At 41.9% G+C, this 14867-nt stretch overlaps 2 protein-coding genes across 4 annotated transcripts in view; one reads left to right on the top strand and one right to left on the bottom strand.

The window, feature by feature from the left end:
• Positions 1-28: 28 nt before the first annotated feature.
• Positions 29-9751, top strand: LOC112571760 (probable G-protein coupled receptor). Of its 2 annotated transcripts, none has more exons than XM_025251033.1 (2): positions 29-1409; positions 5594-9751. In XM_025251033.1, the coding sequence occupies exon 2, from the start codon at positions 6326-6328 to the stop codon at positions 7715-7717; it is 1392 nt and encodes a 463-aa protein (XP_025106818.1). In that variant the 5' UTR covers positions 29-1409; positions 5594-6325; the 3' UTR covers positions 7718-9751. The 2 variants fall into 2 exon arrangements, with proteins under 2 accessions (XP_025106818.1, XP_025106819.1); XM_025251034.1 differs by lacking the exon at positions 29-1409 and adding an exon at positions 3706-5168.
• Positions 9752-9904: 153 nt separating this feature from the next.
• The window catches only part of LOC112571759 (dynein heavy chain 12, axonemal-like), a 51590-nt gene continuing 46627 nt past the window's right edge, over positions 9905-14867 (bottom strand). For both annotated transcript variants that reach the window (XM_025251032.1, XM_025251031.1), the window contains exons 65-71: positions 14254-14487; positions 13715-13900; positions 13082-13185; positions 12402-12606; positions 12131-12268; positions 11730-11821; positions 9905-11355 (exon numbers count right to left, since the gene is read on the bottom strand). In XM_025251032.1, coding sequence (XP_025106817.1) covers positions 11094-11355; positions 11730-11821; positions 12131-12268; positions 12402-12606; positions 13082-13185; positions 13715-13900; positions 14254-14487 — 1221 coding nt within the window. In that variant the 3' untranslated portion in view covers positions 9905-11093. The remainder of the gene's footprint in view (positions 11356-11729; positions 11822-12130; positions 12269-12401; positions 12607-13081; positions 13186-13714; positions 13901-14253; positions 14488-14867) is intronic.

Below are 14867 nucleotides of genomic sequence, written 5' to 3'. Positions count from 1 at the left end.
TTTTTTCTGGAAGTCGGATTTCAGGAGCCAGCGGTCGTCGACGCCGATGTCACAGATGGATCACCTGAGGCGAGCCCGATAAGCGGGCCCCATGGCAGCATCTCGTCTCTCTCGCCTCACACCACCACAAAACATTCACTTTCTATATGCTTCTAACAAAGAGTCCACCCTGACGACCCAGTTTGTTCAAAGATTAATCAACAGTGTCTCTCATCAATAAAATGTAAGGTGATTTCAGATTCAGATTACATTTGTTTTACAATGCCATTTAAACATATTTGGGGTTTATCAATCCGGGTGTGTGGAAGAGCGTCCCCCATTACATACTAAATGAATATTGTTTATCCCCAAAGTAAGAAACTGTTTTAATTATGAGTAGCATGCTGAACTAGTGTTAAAAATCTCGCTGGTAATTATAAAAAGTAAAGACAAAATGTAAACTTTCATACATGGGTTATTAAACAATGTCTCACATAAGTTAGGTCTCTAACGATTTCAGACCCCTGACGCCAGATTGATTACAGTTTCATGCTCCATCGCAAACTTCCTTTACCTGATTTGGAGCTCTCAGCTGCTCGTTTGTACCAGACAGGAATTGCCGACTTAGTGCCTTAATGAGCCAAACCCTTAGTTACTTCCTTAATTTCTCCCAAGTTCCGGTGGCTTGTCTGGTAATTTAGTCGTCGAACACTCTCTTTTCATCTCTGTAGTGACAATCAATAGGTCCAGGGTTCTGACCTCGGACACACACATGCACACACCTGTTCAGGTGCAGAGACTGGTAGCTGGGGCTTTATCTCCGGGTACGCAGATTTCCTCTTTCCAGTACCCGTTTCTGTACATAGCCTGTAGATGGATACACTTTACTACCCAATCAATCAGCCGATCAACCTGGCTATGGTTTGAAAACAAAGTTAAGGGTAAAATCACAGGGTTTCGTAGCTTCGTGGCCATAGAGACAGTGAACTAGAAGCGGTTCATGTTGTCCAGGGTGCAGAGTGTGAAACTGTACGAGATGAAAGGCAATCCTTGCTTCCTCATACAGCTGCTCAGTCACAATCGCGACAATTAAAAGGTCGTTGACAAAAAAGAGGGGAGGGGAGGGCAGGTGTTACTGTTATCACGTGATCATGGAGCGCAGCACGCAGGCTCCTCACGGACCGGTGCTAGGGGCGGAGCAGAGACTGTCGCGTGTCAGTGCAGGACCCCGCCTCCCCCCAGGCCTTCATGCCCTGTCCTGCCACCTTCCCTCCTCCTCCTTCCTCCCCGTGCATCGGCCGCGTGACGAGGTGTCCGGCCCGTTGCACGAGCTGCCCAGTGCGCGCAACACACATGCGCCGACCACAGACTCTGCAAGTGCGAGTTTCTGGACGTTTCTGTGAGTGATAAGAGTGGCACACCTGACACAGGTAAGTCATCCTCATACTAGAAGCTTTCCTGTACACCCATCCGTCCTTAAATTTTATTTATTTTAATCATTTATCTTTTTATTATTTATTTGAACAATTTCCCTGTTTGATTATTAATTTTTTAAAGTTCTGTGACATTCAGATAAATGTCTTCTCACATCAATAAAATCAATTATAAGCTTTAGGAATCACGTTTTAGTAAGTAAACTATTTGGTCATCTACCGCTTATTTCTAATGCATGCAAACTAATGTCCGGAAGGATTGTCTGTGTGCTGACAGTCTGGGAGGCCAGGCACCACGATGCTTAGATTTTTGCTGAACCATTTAAATCGGTTGTACGTTCTTTTACGTGGAACTCACGAATGATTTTATATCATTAATGATAACCTTCCCGCATATTGACAATCGGCTATTTTGTCTCAGTCTTAAGAGTCTGGCCTGCCTTCATCATCTTTGAAGTCACCGGCTGAACAGGTCTTAATGAAAGCAGACGACAATGTTAATGAATTAAACATCACGCGAGTGGCACGAGTGACATGATAAACGGCAAAAAAAAACAACAACAAAAAAAACAAAAAAAAAACAAACAAACAAACAACCAAACAAACAAAAAACAAAAACAAAAACAAAAAAACAAAAACAAAAATCAAAAATAAAATCAAAAAAACTCGTGAAGATCTTTGACATAGGACATGAGAATTCGACCACAGGTAATCCTTATCGTGTCTATTCGTGGGCTTCTGCTCTGTTCGTTGGAGTGGAAGTAAGATTAAATTTTGATAAACTACAATCATCTCCCAGCAACGGCAATATAACCCCTTCTCCCGGAAGAAAATTGCAAGAAATGGTAAACTGAGTTTAGAGCATCTGGCATCTGGGCTCAGTCTAAAACTTATAACTGCTTTGTAGAAAACAAATTTAGAATTGTGTGTGTGTTTTGTTTCTGTTGTTTAGGAAACTGTTATTCAGTCGTGTAAAAGCTTTCCATAAAACTGTTATAACTAAATACATTAAAAACGTAATCGTGTTGAAAATTTGAAATGTGTCGTTCAACTGAGACCACTGGTCCCGTGCCAGACAAGATGGTGGACACAAGATCACCATCGATACTATTTAAACATTATTTGTCCATTGAACCATTGCGGCGGCTGCATGACAGAGCTGATGCCTTCTTGTCCAGCTCCCACCAGGACAGAGACCGATGCCGTGTAGTCGATGGCTGACAGTGGCTGGCAGTTGGCCGCGGGGCTCCGCAAATACAGTGCGTCCCTGTTTGTACGTCACTGTGTTACGTTTCCGTTAGGTTATAAATAAAATGTCACATCTACCTGTCATCAGGTTGATGTCGTCAGCAAAGAGAAGTTTGTTTAGCGGTCTTCCTGCGACAGACACTGAATGTGATGTTCATGCATTGTTTCTCTATGATTCTCTACAGATATTTATTGAACAGCACCGGTAACAAAGCTCAGCCTTGGCTGACTCCCGTTGTGGTAGGAAGTCGCTCTCCCAACTTTCCAATTAGCAGAACAGACCTCCCGGAAGCGGGCTACAGCGACTGGATGGTTCGAATTATGCCCTCTTCGATATTGAATTTCATCACATGCCACCGCCCCTCGTGTCAGACTCAGTCGAACGCCTTCTTAAATTCAATAACATTACGCTGCTGAAGGGGAAGTTAACGACAAACATAGAAAGACAGCGACACGCACCAAAGGAAATCCTTGGAGGCAGTAGCCCGGTTATCAAACGCCTCTTATCTTTTGAAACGAATTGATCCTTTATCAAATAAATATTTTAAAATGTCTAATTCGCTTATCTTACAAAGTTTTTTCAACACATAAAGTGAGTGAAAAAAAGGAGTAAAAATAAATATGTGTATGAGAGAGAAAGAGATGGAGAGAAAGAGGAAGCACATCATCTTCAATCTTTTCATCCACCGAACCTATTTCCTGATGCGCGCGAACACCCACGCGCACGCGCACCACCTAATTCTCCTGCTTCTCCCTTCACCCACCCAGTCACGCCCCTCTGCACTATCAGCCTCCGTCGCTTCGCCCTGTTATCACCGTCCCACCACTGCCATCCTGAGTCTCAGTGGACTTGAGTACCTCACACACAGTCATCATCAGCCCTACAGCTGTGAGTTCGGCTTCACCATCAAACTTGCACTAAAGAGGCTTATCTGAGAGTTGCCGGAGGCCCTGCATGAGGGCCACAACGGGCGACTTTTTTTTTTTTTTACTTTCTCTTTCCTTTGCTTTGACAGTTATACTTGGAAAAAAAGGGGGAGGGGACCAGGGGCAGTGCCAGAATTATCGGACGATAATTAGTCATCAGTGCAAAGTTATGTTGAATGTTGAAGGCGATACAGAGCGGCCTCCCATCGATGGCGTAGGCTTTAATTTGCTTGCAGAAGAGCAGGCCAGCTTCAAAGCGGGTAACAGTCGTATCCTGATCGAAAAAAACACCTTTATGTTATTTTTCCAAATAGTTGCTGCTAATTGGAACTCACTTCTGGGTAACATTAAATATGCAAATAAATTAGAATAGCTCCAAGAGTTCACAAATATACAAACCACACATCATCACAAGTCCTTCGTCTGTCTCTAGGGAATAATACCAAAAAAAGGCTTCACCTCCATTAGCGGGCGTGATTCAGAGGCCGCGGCGGTACACGCATGATAATCGACCTCTGCATGCTCACTGCTACAGATATCTACCCATTAACAGATTCCTCACAGATCGAAAATGTAGGATATTTATAGTTATATTATTTATAGCTATATTATTTTATTATATTGCTCGTCGATGACCTAGACGCCAGTATTGTTTCAAGGTAAAATGAAGAATGTCAAGCACCCTCCCTTTCTTTATCCCCACCTCCTCAATCGTTCTTGTTCAGCCTCACCCTCTCTTAAACGTGGGAATGTTACACCTGTAAAATTATTCAGACACAAGCATTGTAAAAGTTTTACCGTAAACAAATTAATAACTGTAGTCTTATAGTCTGTTCACACCGGTAAGCAGTCATGAGCAGAGACCAAATGACAGAATCATTCAAAAGTTCTTTCATGTGCTTCTCTTTTATTCTAATTATTTTGCATTAAAGGGCAAGGCAAGTCAAAGCACAGCTTGCTTTCCCTGTAAAGTACTTTGACTTTTGATAGGGAACTGTGCGGCTTAGCAATGATGACAAAAAGAACTGAAAAATTTAGCAAACAGAAAAAACAATCTAAAGCTTGAAAGAGGCGTTTCAAAGTCAAGATTTCAATCAAGTCCCTCCCTTTTGTATTTAAAGCAAGCAAGCACGCACACAAACATACTTTCACACAAGCACATGTATTCATCTATCCTCGTATATAACACCATGTTGCTTTGGCTCAGGTGGGACTGCACGTACAAAAGAGCACCATTATCATTTGGTGTATGTGCATGTACGCATGTGTGTGTGTGAGAGAGAGAGAGACAGAGAGATAGAGAGAGAGAAATGAGAGCCGTGAGAAAAACACGATGGTTCTCCATGTTTATAGCCACTGTTGTGCACACTACCTGAGGCAAAATGAAGATTACCTGCTCTCGAAGCCACGAAAGAGATGGGGGTGGAAGTAGGGGGCGCTGTGTAAAAATGCTCAGCTAGGAGACCCGTTAGACCAGTCCACTGTTCCACCCGCTGCAACCTTTTTCATCCTTTGTCTTAGAACCTGCTGGCTTGTGGTGGTCAGTCGGTGAAAGACAAAGCATGCTCTCTCAGTCACAGTGTATGGGATATTTATATTATTTTGATTGTGTTTGTACGGAGCTATCCGTGTATAGACTTAAAAATAACTTGAATCTTATTCTGAATTGTATTATTGTATATCCATGTACTGCACGTTTGTTTACAACCTTACATACATTGTTGATATGGCTATATTTTTAAGTGTAAACTATACATCTTATTGTAAAGCAATCATAGTTTTGTTTATGTTTTTAACGCAGGAGTATGATAAAAAGAGCAGAAAAACTTACTTTCGATTTAAAGTGTGAAAAGATTAAAGACACTTTATTGATCTAATAGTTGTACTTACTTTTAAATATAGTTAATATACTTCTAAACGTGTCGTTTCTTCGTTTACTTGGGCGTCTTTATTAAATGGATGATAATTTATATTATTGATATTTATGTCGAAATGTTTCTCTCCAGGACCACTGGCCTTTCCAGCAAAATTTGGGGAAGAAGAAATTTAAATGGTTTTGTGTTGTCCAAAGATACTGATAACTCACATCAGTATGAGAACCACCGTAAAGAACATGAAACTGAGCCCAAACTTGATTGGTCTGTGCTGTTGTTTACATTTAACAGACTGCCAGAGGTTGATGATGTGTTCATCTTGCAGCTCGACAGTTTCTTTACACTCTGATACAGACCTCCCATCGCTGAGTGTCTCTAGTACAGTTTCGATGTTAGCGCTCACTCAAAATCTGAATTATTTCTGAGGATTTTAAAAACTCAACAACAAAAGGATTGGATAAACGGGAGCTGAGGCAGCTGCAGCAACTGTCTAACAAATCCCTGCATTGAGCCAGACACCTATGAATGAACAGTGACAACATACTACAGACTACCGTTGGATGGTCACAAGGCCCATCCGGGGCTTCTGGAGCGTGACTGGTCGCCGTGCTGATCCGAGCCTCAGTTGGAGGTGGACGTGAAGGATCTGCCCTGGTCGAAAATGAAAAGAGTAGTGACTTTTCTCCTCTTGCCTACACCACACTGGACTGTCATGTAGTGTCAGTCCGTTGCAAAACAGATTTCTAGTGCGTCACACGGGAGTTGTATGCGGGGGTCTCTCTCTTTCTGTGGAAAACGGAGCGGTGCACGACTGACGGGAAAAAGACTGCCAGCAGGATTGAGGACATCACCGCCAACAACTCCATGACCACTGCCGGCACAACCCTGCTGCAGAGCTCGCCCGGGCAGCAGAGCAGCGAGGTGCCAGCTGCCAGCAGCAGCAAACAAGGACAAGGGGCTGGCCACTATGCCGCCGTGACGCTGATGGTGGCCATCACCTTCCTAACAGTTTGCGGCAACCTCTGCAACTTCGTGGTCATCACCCGGTCCTGGCAGCTGCGCCACACGCTGTCCAACTTCTTCGTTCTAAGCCTTTTCACTTGCGACTTACTGGCCGGCCTGCTGGTCCTGCCTGCTGCCGCCTACACCTTCGCCGCTGGGGATAGCGACGCCTGGCCGCTGGGCCCTGCGGCCTGCGACGCCGCTGGCTTCATGGGCAACTGGCTCACCTTCGTTTCCATGACGACCATGGCCTCCATCGCAGCCGAGCGTTTCTACTGCATCCGCTGGTCCATGCACCACGCAGCCAGAATGAGCGTCCGCGGCACGCTTGGCGTCCTGCTGACCCTGTGGGGGTTGGGGGCGGTACTAGCAGCCTTGCCATTGGTGGGGCTTAACTCCTACGACTTCCGGCCTAGTCTCTACAATTGCTCCTTCGACCCAAAGCCGGAGACCGGTCACATGGCCTATGTCCTTCTGGTCACCACTATCTGCTTCCTGATGCCAGGTGTCTTAATAATTGTCATGTACGGTGGCATCTTCTGGGTGGCCCACCTGGCTGCCGTGCAGGTGGGTCCTACTCCGCGGAACGATTCGCTCCCCAGTGCGGTGACCATTTCGGTGACAGCGACGGAATCAACCCGCAGCATGTCTCGTCAGATTGGTGCAATCAACACCACCGCTTCGTCCTCATCTTCCAATACCAAGCTGTGGAGCCGCCAATCCGACGCCTCCACCATAGTCATGCCCAGCGGCCATGTCAAGGCCAGCACTCCTTCCATCGTAAGCGTCCAGCACACCATGTCACATGTCCTGCGCACGCACATCAAGCCAGCTAAAACGGTGCTGCTTATGGTGGTGCCCTTCATCTTGCTGTGGGGACCCTTGTTTGTAATGAACCTGAACGGAGTCCTGGGTGGTTCCCTGGCGGGTATTCCATACTTGCTGCTTGCGGCACAGTGGATGGGATACAGCTCTTTCGCTCTCAATCCATTCCTCTTCGGGTGGATGAACAAATCCATCCGCAAGGAGCTTGTAGCCTTGCTTTGGCTGCTGCGCTTATACTGCTGCTGCTGCTGCTCTTGTTGTCCCGAGCAGGGATCGCAGGAGAACGAAGACATGCAACAGGATGAAAGGCCGGAGATGCAGGTCCCTTGTAGGGAAGAGAACTTCATGGAGTTTCTGGAACGCACCACCATCCACCAGTGCAACAGTGACAGGCAGCCTGCACCCAAGTGCCGTTTCAGTGTAGACTAAGGTGAGGGCCCAGGCTGAGGAAAGTCGACTTGGACCAGAATGGACATTTGGGAGAGAGGAGATGAACTAATTTTTAATCTTCTCCCAGCATGCTCACTAGTGTGTATCATGGTAGTTAGATCGCCTTGCTTCGGAGCACAAGGTCGCTCCATTAAAGAGTTGAAATCCAACAAGGGCAAAACCTGTTTGGACCCCGATTAGATCCTCCGCCAACATCTCGTTTACCCATCGAAATGGGTTAGAGGGAGGCAAAGAAAAGGGTGGGTTCCGTCTTCCTCGATACGGTAAACCTCTTAGGTTTGCTACTCCATGACTGCCGGACTGTGAGATTCCATGGCATTACATTCACCTGACTAGTTTCAATGCTGATCCCCCTTTCCAGGGAAGGTAAAAAATTACACAAGCGGAAAAAGTGTCATGTATTAAATGTCATACCGAATCTTAGTTGGAACATTGAACAGTGAAGCTTTTTTTTTTGAAGAGAGAAAATGGCTTTTTCTCGAATATTCCCGAACTTATTGCCCGATCTTAAAATATACTTGATTCTTGAGAACTTTGATAGTTTCTCAACTGCAGGAAGTGATGTAGGAAGTTCATGGCCAAGTATTCTGTGAAGACAATTATTATCAAACCGCAAGAATATCATAAGGTTTTGTCTTCCACTTCCAAAGGCTTTATCAACATTTAGACATTATAACAGAAAAGTTGATTGTACGGTTTAAACTACATGTGATAAGAAAACTGAACTGAGACAAAAGTGCCAGTAAGTTATCTAAAAATACAACTGCACCTTTGCATTTTCAGTTTGGTTCCAGCTCTCTCTGGAAAGGAGTGATGGAGTTATATGGGGACAAGGCACCAGGGTCGATAGCTCGGCACGGTCAAAGATGTATAAATCGAGTTCATGTGTTGCTGGAATACGCCCTCTACAGATGCAGACACACTAACTTTGACTTATTCTCCTTCTAGTGTTTGAGTTGAGCCTCTTTCTACAGATAGTGGCCGGAAGGCATGGACCTTAAAGCCTAGAATCAATGCTTTCGGACATGTCATAAAGAGCAGCAGGAAGGCTAAATGTTTGTGGGAAGGCATATTTTAGGCTTTGAGCACGATACTATTTCCTGAAAGTTTGGTAAATGTCCTTCTCCATTCTGTTCTCGAGATAACGCCAACAAACATGGCATGGACAAAAAGAGGTTAGCAACAGATATCGAAATTGAACAGAGATGCTTTTACCTTGTCGAGTTTACTGACAGAAACGAAGTCACGAGGTTTGCGCATGGGTGTGTGTGTGTTGGAGTGTCTGTGTGTGTGTGTTGATATGCATGTGGTGTGTGTGCTGGTGGCACTTTTCATAAGCACTTTAGCCGACTGCTTAACTATCCAATGCACCTATCCCCAGCAACTTTTTTTTTCCATGATAGGAATATGATCAAACTAAAATTAACATTTCTTCAGAAAGAAACGAAGGAAGGAGTTGAAATAGTACAAAGATTTGTTAAAAACAAAGCCATGATAATAAAGAATTGAAGAATAAGACAGATGGTGACTTGATAACTACCAGACAAAAATAAAGATCCATACACTATACAGGCAAATACAAGAGCCGTTATTACAGGAGCAAGCAGATGGAGTGATTAATACTGTACTCAGTTCCTCAGATGGACTTAGGAGTGTACTTGGCTGTTCTACATCCACACGATTTTAACAAGCTAACAGAATTATGCATTCATGCCGACTGTAAAATATTGAGAGAAGTCGCTGCTTTCTTGATGGCAATAAAGCCATACATTCATAGCTATGAATGAACTATTTATTCAAAGCTTATATGCGAGTAATATTTATCATATAGGACCAGCTTATGCTGTACTTTTCTGATCAGGGAACGGCCTTTAAATTAAAACTTAACATACCTCTGGTGTCCACTGAGGAGCTAGACCACTGAAGTGTATGCTGCTGGGGATGACCATAGTTTTGTGAGTAGTCTACACACCACAGACTGACATTTTATTGCATCACAGTTTGGGACTAGGACCTAGAGCAATAACGTTGTATATAACATAACTTACATTTGTTTAGGTCAGTATGATTGGTTATATGACCACTTACAGCTTTGTCTTCTTCAACATTGACTCGTACACATCTGCAGTCATGCGCATGCACACACACAAGCTATTTGCACATAGATAACCATCTCATTAAATCTTTATTTGTATCACAGCATTTCTGTTATATCTGACATAATTTTCATAAAATGTACAAAAATGACTTTTCAAAAACTGTGAAGTTGTGCCATTGTTGTCATAGATAGTTTTACTAACACGCAGATAAATATTTCAACCTGATATGTTGATTTGACTGGCATGCAGAGTGTGACTATTTGTTACTATAGTCATTGTGTACTATTAACACTTTGTGGACTGACAATAAGCAATATAAAAATACTTGTGAAGAGCTATAAATATCTCTTTGGGAATGATTTTTACAAATAAACAAGAAAGCAAACAGGCAATACTGATTTTTACAAAAATGTTTTGCTCAAAATAGATCTGAATGATAGATATACAAACAGAACAAGTGTTGTAATCACAAGACTTATGACACAATCTCATGTGAATTGGAAATGTGGAAAATCACAAAAAAGTGACAGGAAGTGGATACAGTCTATGCCACTGTAAAATATATGTACACTGTATATACATAATTTTCTCATTATAAACATAACAGCAAATTAAATTCCAAATACAGACTAAAAAAAAGTACTTTCAGACTAATACTGTAAAGATGTAAGGCCAGGAACAGCTAAATAAGATTAACAACCAAGTCGCAGAAATGTTGCAGAAAAGCAATATAAACATTCATAACCACAAGGTGAGCGAAGCTTCTGAAGAATCCTACGCCAGATGCAGACATACGTTCTGATGAGTACTTTCTCGGTCCATCATAATTGTATCAGTCTGAGTGATTGTGACAGCAATGACGTTAGCAACTTTTTTCCTTTTGCTGCATTGAGATGTTGCTTTCCTTTACTTTATGACCAAGCGATTGTCAAACCATAGTAAATCCTTTGATATCTACATATTCTTCTTCCTGTTGCTACAGCAAATTAAAACAAAAGCAGTCTGTGAAGTGCTTCAATTAAGCAAGCTCAAACAGAACTGGGCTCCAACTTGTGCTTGTTTCAGTTAAGCAACAGCTGAGGAAAAAATTCTTCAGCATTTTTGGAAGTGAGAACACTTAACCTGATGAGAATTGTAAATTTCTTGCCCCATCCCCCTTCATGAAGTGAATATGAATGTTCATGCTGTTCATAGTACCCTCCACCCTCCATCTCTCTGGGCACAGTAAAAAAAGTAAAGAAGCCTGTCCATTCACCTCAGTCGTCCAGCTGACACAGAAGGGCACAGCCACGCTTGATCCAGTGTTGAACAGGCTTGTCTGTGGGGAGGAGGATGGGTAACACAAAGTTTGTGGAGTGACCAGTGGTGGAAAGCACACCCTTGCGCTCACTCGTTTTGTACACAGGACACTTGTACCGTTTTGCAGACATGTCAATCTTGTCCATAAGGCTTGGCTGTAGCCAGATGATGGGAACAATGTCATTCAGAACTTTAGGCAGCTGCTCCTCCAGCAAGTCTCTGTCAGGTCAAAATGGTTTCAGATGGTGATTGTTTTTCAATTATATGCCAGTTCAGTAAACATCTTATATCCCTTTTTGTGTTTAATGACTTCAATAAAATAACTCCAACAGTTTCAATTATTACATTTGCGGAAAAAGCAAATAATTTAAAGTAAACTTCTTTCTAAAAATGTAATACATAGATTAGAGAAAAGTTTGTACCAGAGAAGAAAGTTGAAAAACATGTTTGTGAAAGATTGAAACATGTTGAACATCTCTTAAAAAAAAAAATTGAAAACAAGAAAAGTATGTGGTGGCCAGAAGCTATCAACAAAGACCTGCAAAATAAAAACCCAAATAAAACTGAGCTCTCAAAAAGTCTAAATAACTCACTTCTCTCTATCCCAACGTGCTCCATCCAGGAAAAGGCCATGTATGTAGGCTCCATCCTCAGGAACATAACTCACTTTGTCCACCTTCAGAATCTACAATTCAAAACTACAGCATTAAATAAAACCTAATCCCTACATATATATGGTCAGTTATCTTTATGTAAATCAACATTTTTTTAAACACTCTTTGCTTCTTGCCACTTGAAAAAAAAAATCCAGACTTCTAAGTACTAGGATCATAAATCTGATGCACACAGGCATAAGCTCACTGGGACCAAAGAGCTTAGCTACACAGTTATTCATGAATATACAAGGACAACAGTACAATACTGTACAGTAACAAAAACAACAGAAGAAGAGATTCTTGGGGGTCACAGTGTTTAACATTGCTGTTTTACATACCTTGAAATCAAAAGCCAGTTTGTCTATGGGGATTGTGTACTTCCTGGCATAATTCTGCATCACCCCTGTCAGAAAGGCTTGTGTGAAGAAAAAACCAGAAACCCAGAACTGTGTTGGCTTGCCTTCATCATACCAGTTCTATTAAAAATAAATCAATAACAAAAATGTATAAAACTGTTCAGGAACAGATCTAAAAGAACTGTGTGTGTGTATATATATATAATTTCTATAAAATCAGAATAGTTACTGCAAGATAATTTATCCGCCCTACCTGAAGGAATCTAAGTCTCTCTAAAAAGTCGTTAATGTACGATCCCAGTGGTTTTAATGATGGGTAGGAGTGCTTAGCCCACATGGCTGGCTGCTTGCCAATGAGAAGGTTGGTAGTCAAAGCCTCCAGCTCAGCTGACATCACCACTAGCCCTTTGATTGCCTTTTGAACATTTTGAAGTGATGATCGTATGACAGAAAGCAGCCTGAGGATAAAAAAAAGAGAATGAAGTGCTACACATAGTAAACTTGCATATACATTTCCCTTACAAAAGATGCTAGAAAATGTACCACAAAAATGTGACATAATAATCTATAATCTGAGATCATGCATGAGGTGTTTGAGGTAGCAGTAGGCAAAGCCTGGTGGTATGAAGAGTTTTGTGGAAGAGGAGCAGAAGGTGTAGTATGAAGGAGAAGTGCAGCTCACTGCCCGCTGATTAAGATGGTGCTGCCCCTCTTCTGTTTCCTGAAACTCACTCACAGTATGCAAGCAAGCTCCCCAGTTTTGATGGTGTTTAGTGTCCGAGAGTTCACAGCTCTTTGTGCATATATCTTCCCCATATATTCCACAGTTTGGTGCCAGATCCCAACTTAACAGGAGGAATAAACCACAAAGTGAAAGTAAACCAGATAATGAAAAAAAATTATCCAAAAACCTAGTCATTTCAGCTCGTTCACCTGTTAAAGCGTTCCATTTCTTGAACCAGAACAGTGTTCATACTCTCATTGTAGACTACAGGGTATTTCTTTGTTGCTGCCTCAATGTTGTAGTCCTTTGGCAGCTGTAAAAGATGTAAGCATATAATGAATGACAAATGTTTCCAGAATGAAAAAAATACTGCGAATATATTAATGCCTTAGAAAAAAATTCCTCAATTATATAGATGGAATCTTCAAAAGAACAATTTCTTTTGATGCTGAGAACTAACACAAGTTAAGAATGGTTGAAATAACACTTTGTTATGCCTACAATAAAACCACTTATTCCATTTGTCCATTGTTTCAACTATAAATACAAAGAAATTTATTCGCCAAGAGGATGTATACTGCCAAAGTTATCAAATACATTTCAAAGTAGTTGAAGGACCATCAAACTCATCAGTAACAAATAACTTATTTAATAGTGTGCACTGTCTATATAAGCAGAATAATGTTGTCTAACTGTAACTAATTCCTTCAACCAAGACTTTTAGCCTGCAAATTGGTGTTGACACTATGACCCTGCATAGGGGCATAGAGGGACAGACAAGAGAGAAAGAGAAAGGACAGGTGGAAAGACAAAGAGTGATTTTAAAATCTCCCATAGTTCACCTTTCCTAAGATGTCAGAGGCAATACCATAAAGAGTGTCATCTGTCTTGGCTCCACCACCACCACCAGATCCACCCTGGGTGAGCAGTACCGAGTCAAACAGAAGGCGCACATCCTGCAGCTCACGCGAGATGTCCACATTCTCGTGCATACCAAACACCTCAGGGTTCTGTGTGACTGGTAAAGCCTGCAAATGAAGAATCCTAAACTGATGTCTGCTTGCTGCTTGTCCTTACACAAATATGACATTATTAGAGTATTTCTGTTGTTTCAATGTTTATCAAGCAACTTAAAGACCTGTTACGCTAATAATAAAGTTGCACAGATTACGACGAGGAAAAGGATGGAGGAGAAAGTGGTATAAAATTGCATAAAACAAGATTACCATTGAATTTATTATCGTATGTACCCTTATAGGCACAGTCAGGTGACTGTGATAAGCCACCTTCAAGTAAAGCTCTCTGAACTAATTCTGTATTCTATTTCTCTCTCATTCTGTACTCTCATTCAGAGGAAGAATCTACTAAGCCCCAGTCTTACCCGGATAAACTCAACATAGTCATTGTATGTGCCCTTAGGAGGCACAAAATAATTGCCACTGGGAGAGAATTTGCATTTGGGCTCCGTGATGACATGAGGGTTATAGAAATCATCCAGAATGGTCAGCAGACAGCGGCGATCCCAGTCATCTGTCACACGCCCTCCATAGTTGCACTCTCCAGTCATGTATCTGATTGCATCAAATGGGACCTCATCGTACTCATTGATGAACATCTATGAAATCAGCCAAATGAAAACAAATACCCATTAAGCATCACTTTAAAAAAAAAATTAACAACTATTTATAGCTTAGTTCATGTAGTGATCAAAGATGATAGAACATCTTAGTTTACATTTTAGGAAGGGTTCTATCTATGACTGCTTTTTTGCAAATAAAGATTCTATAATTCATGCCGTCTGTTTTTTTTTATTTTGAGAGTAGCGCTTTCTCTGGTCACAAAGTATAATAATAATGCAAAATGTGTAAAGTGCATAGTCACACTCCTAAGGAGCATGCTCTTAGCGCTTAAGAACAAGAACAAAACATGGACAGCATACGAGGGACAGGAAAACAAACAACATATAAACTATAAAAGAATAAACAACTGTACTAA

The sequence above is a fragment of the Pomacea canaliculata genome, linkage group LG9 (genome assembly GCF_003073045.1).
Source record: "Pomacea canaliculata isolate SZHN2017 linkage group LG9, ASM307304v1, whole genome shotgun sequence".
NCBI classification, from domain to species: domain Eukaryota; kingdom Metazoa; phylum Mollusca; class Gastropoda; order Architaenioglossa; family Ampullariidae; genus Pomacea; species Pomacea canaliculata.
Note: the sequence above shows the minus strand (reverse complement) of the source record. Positions and strands in the feature narration are given on the sequence as shown.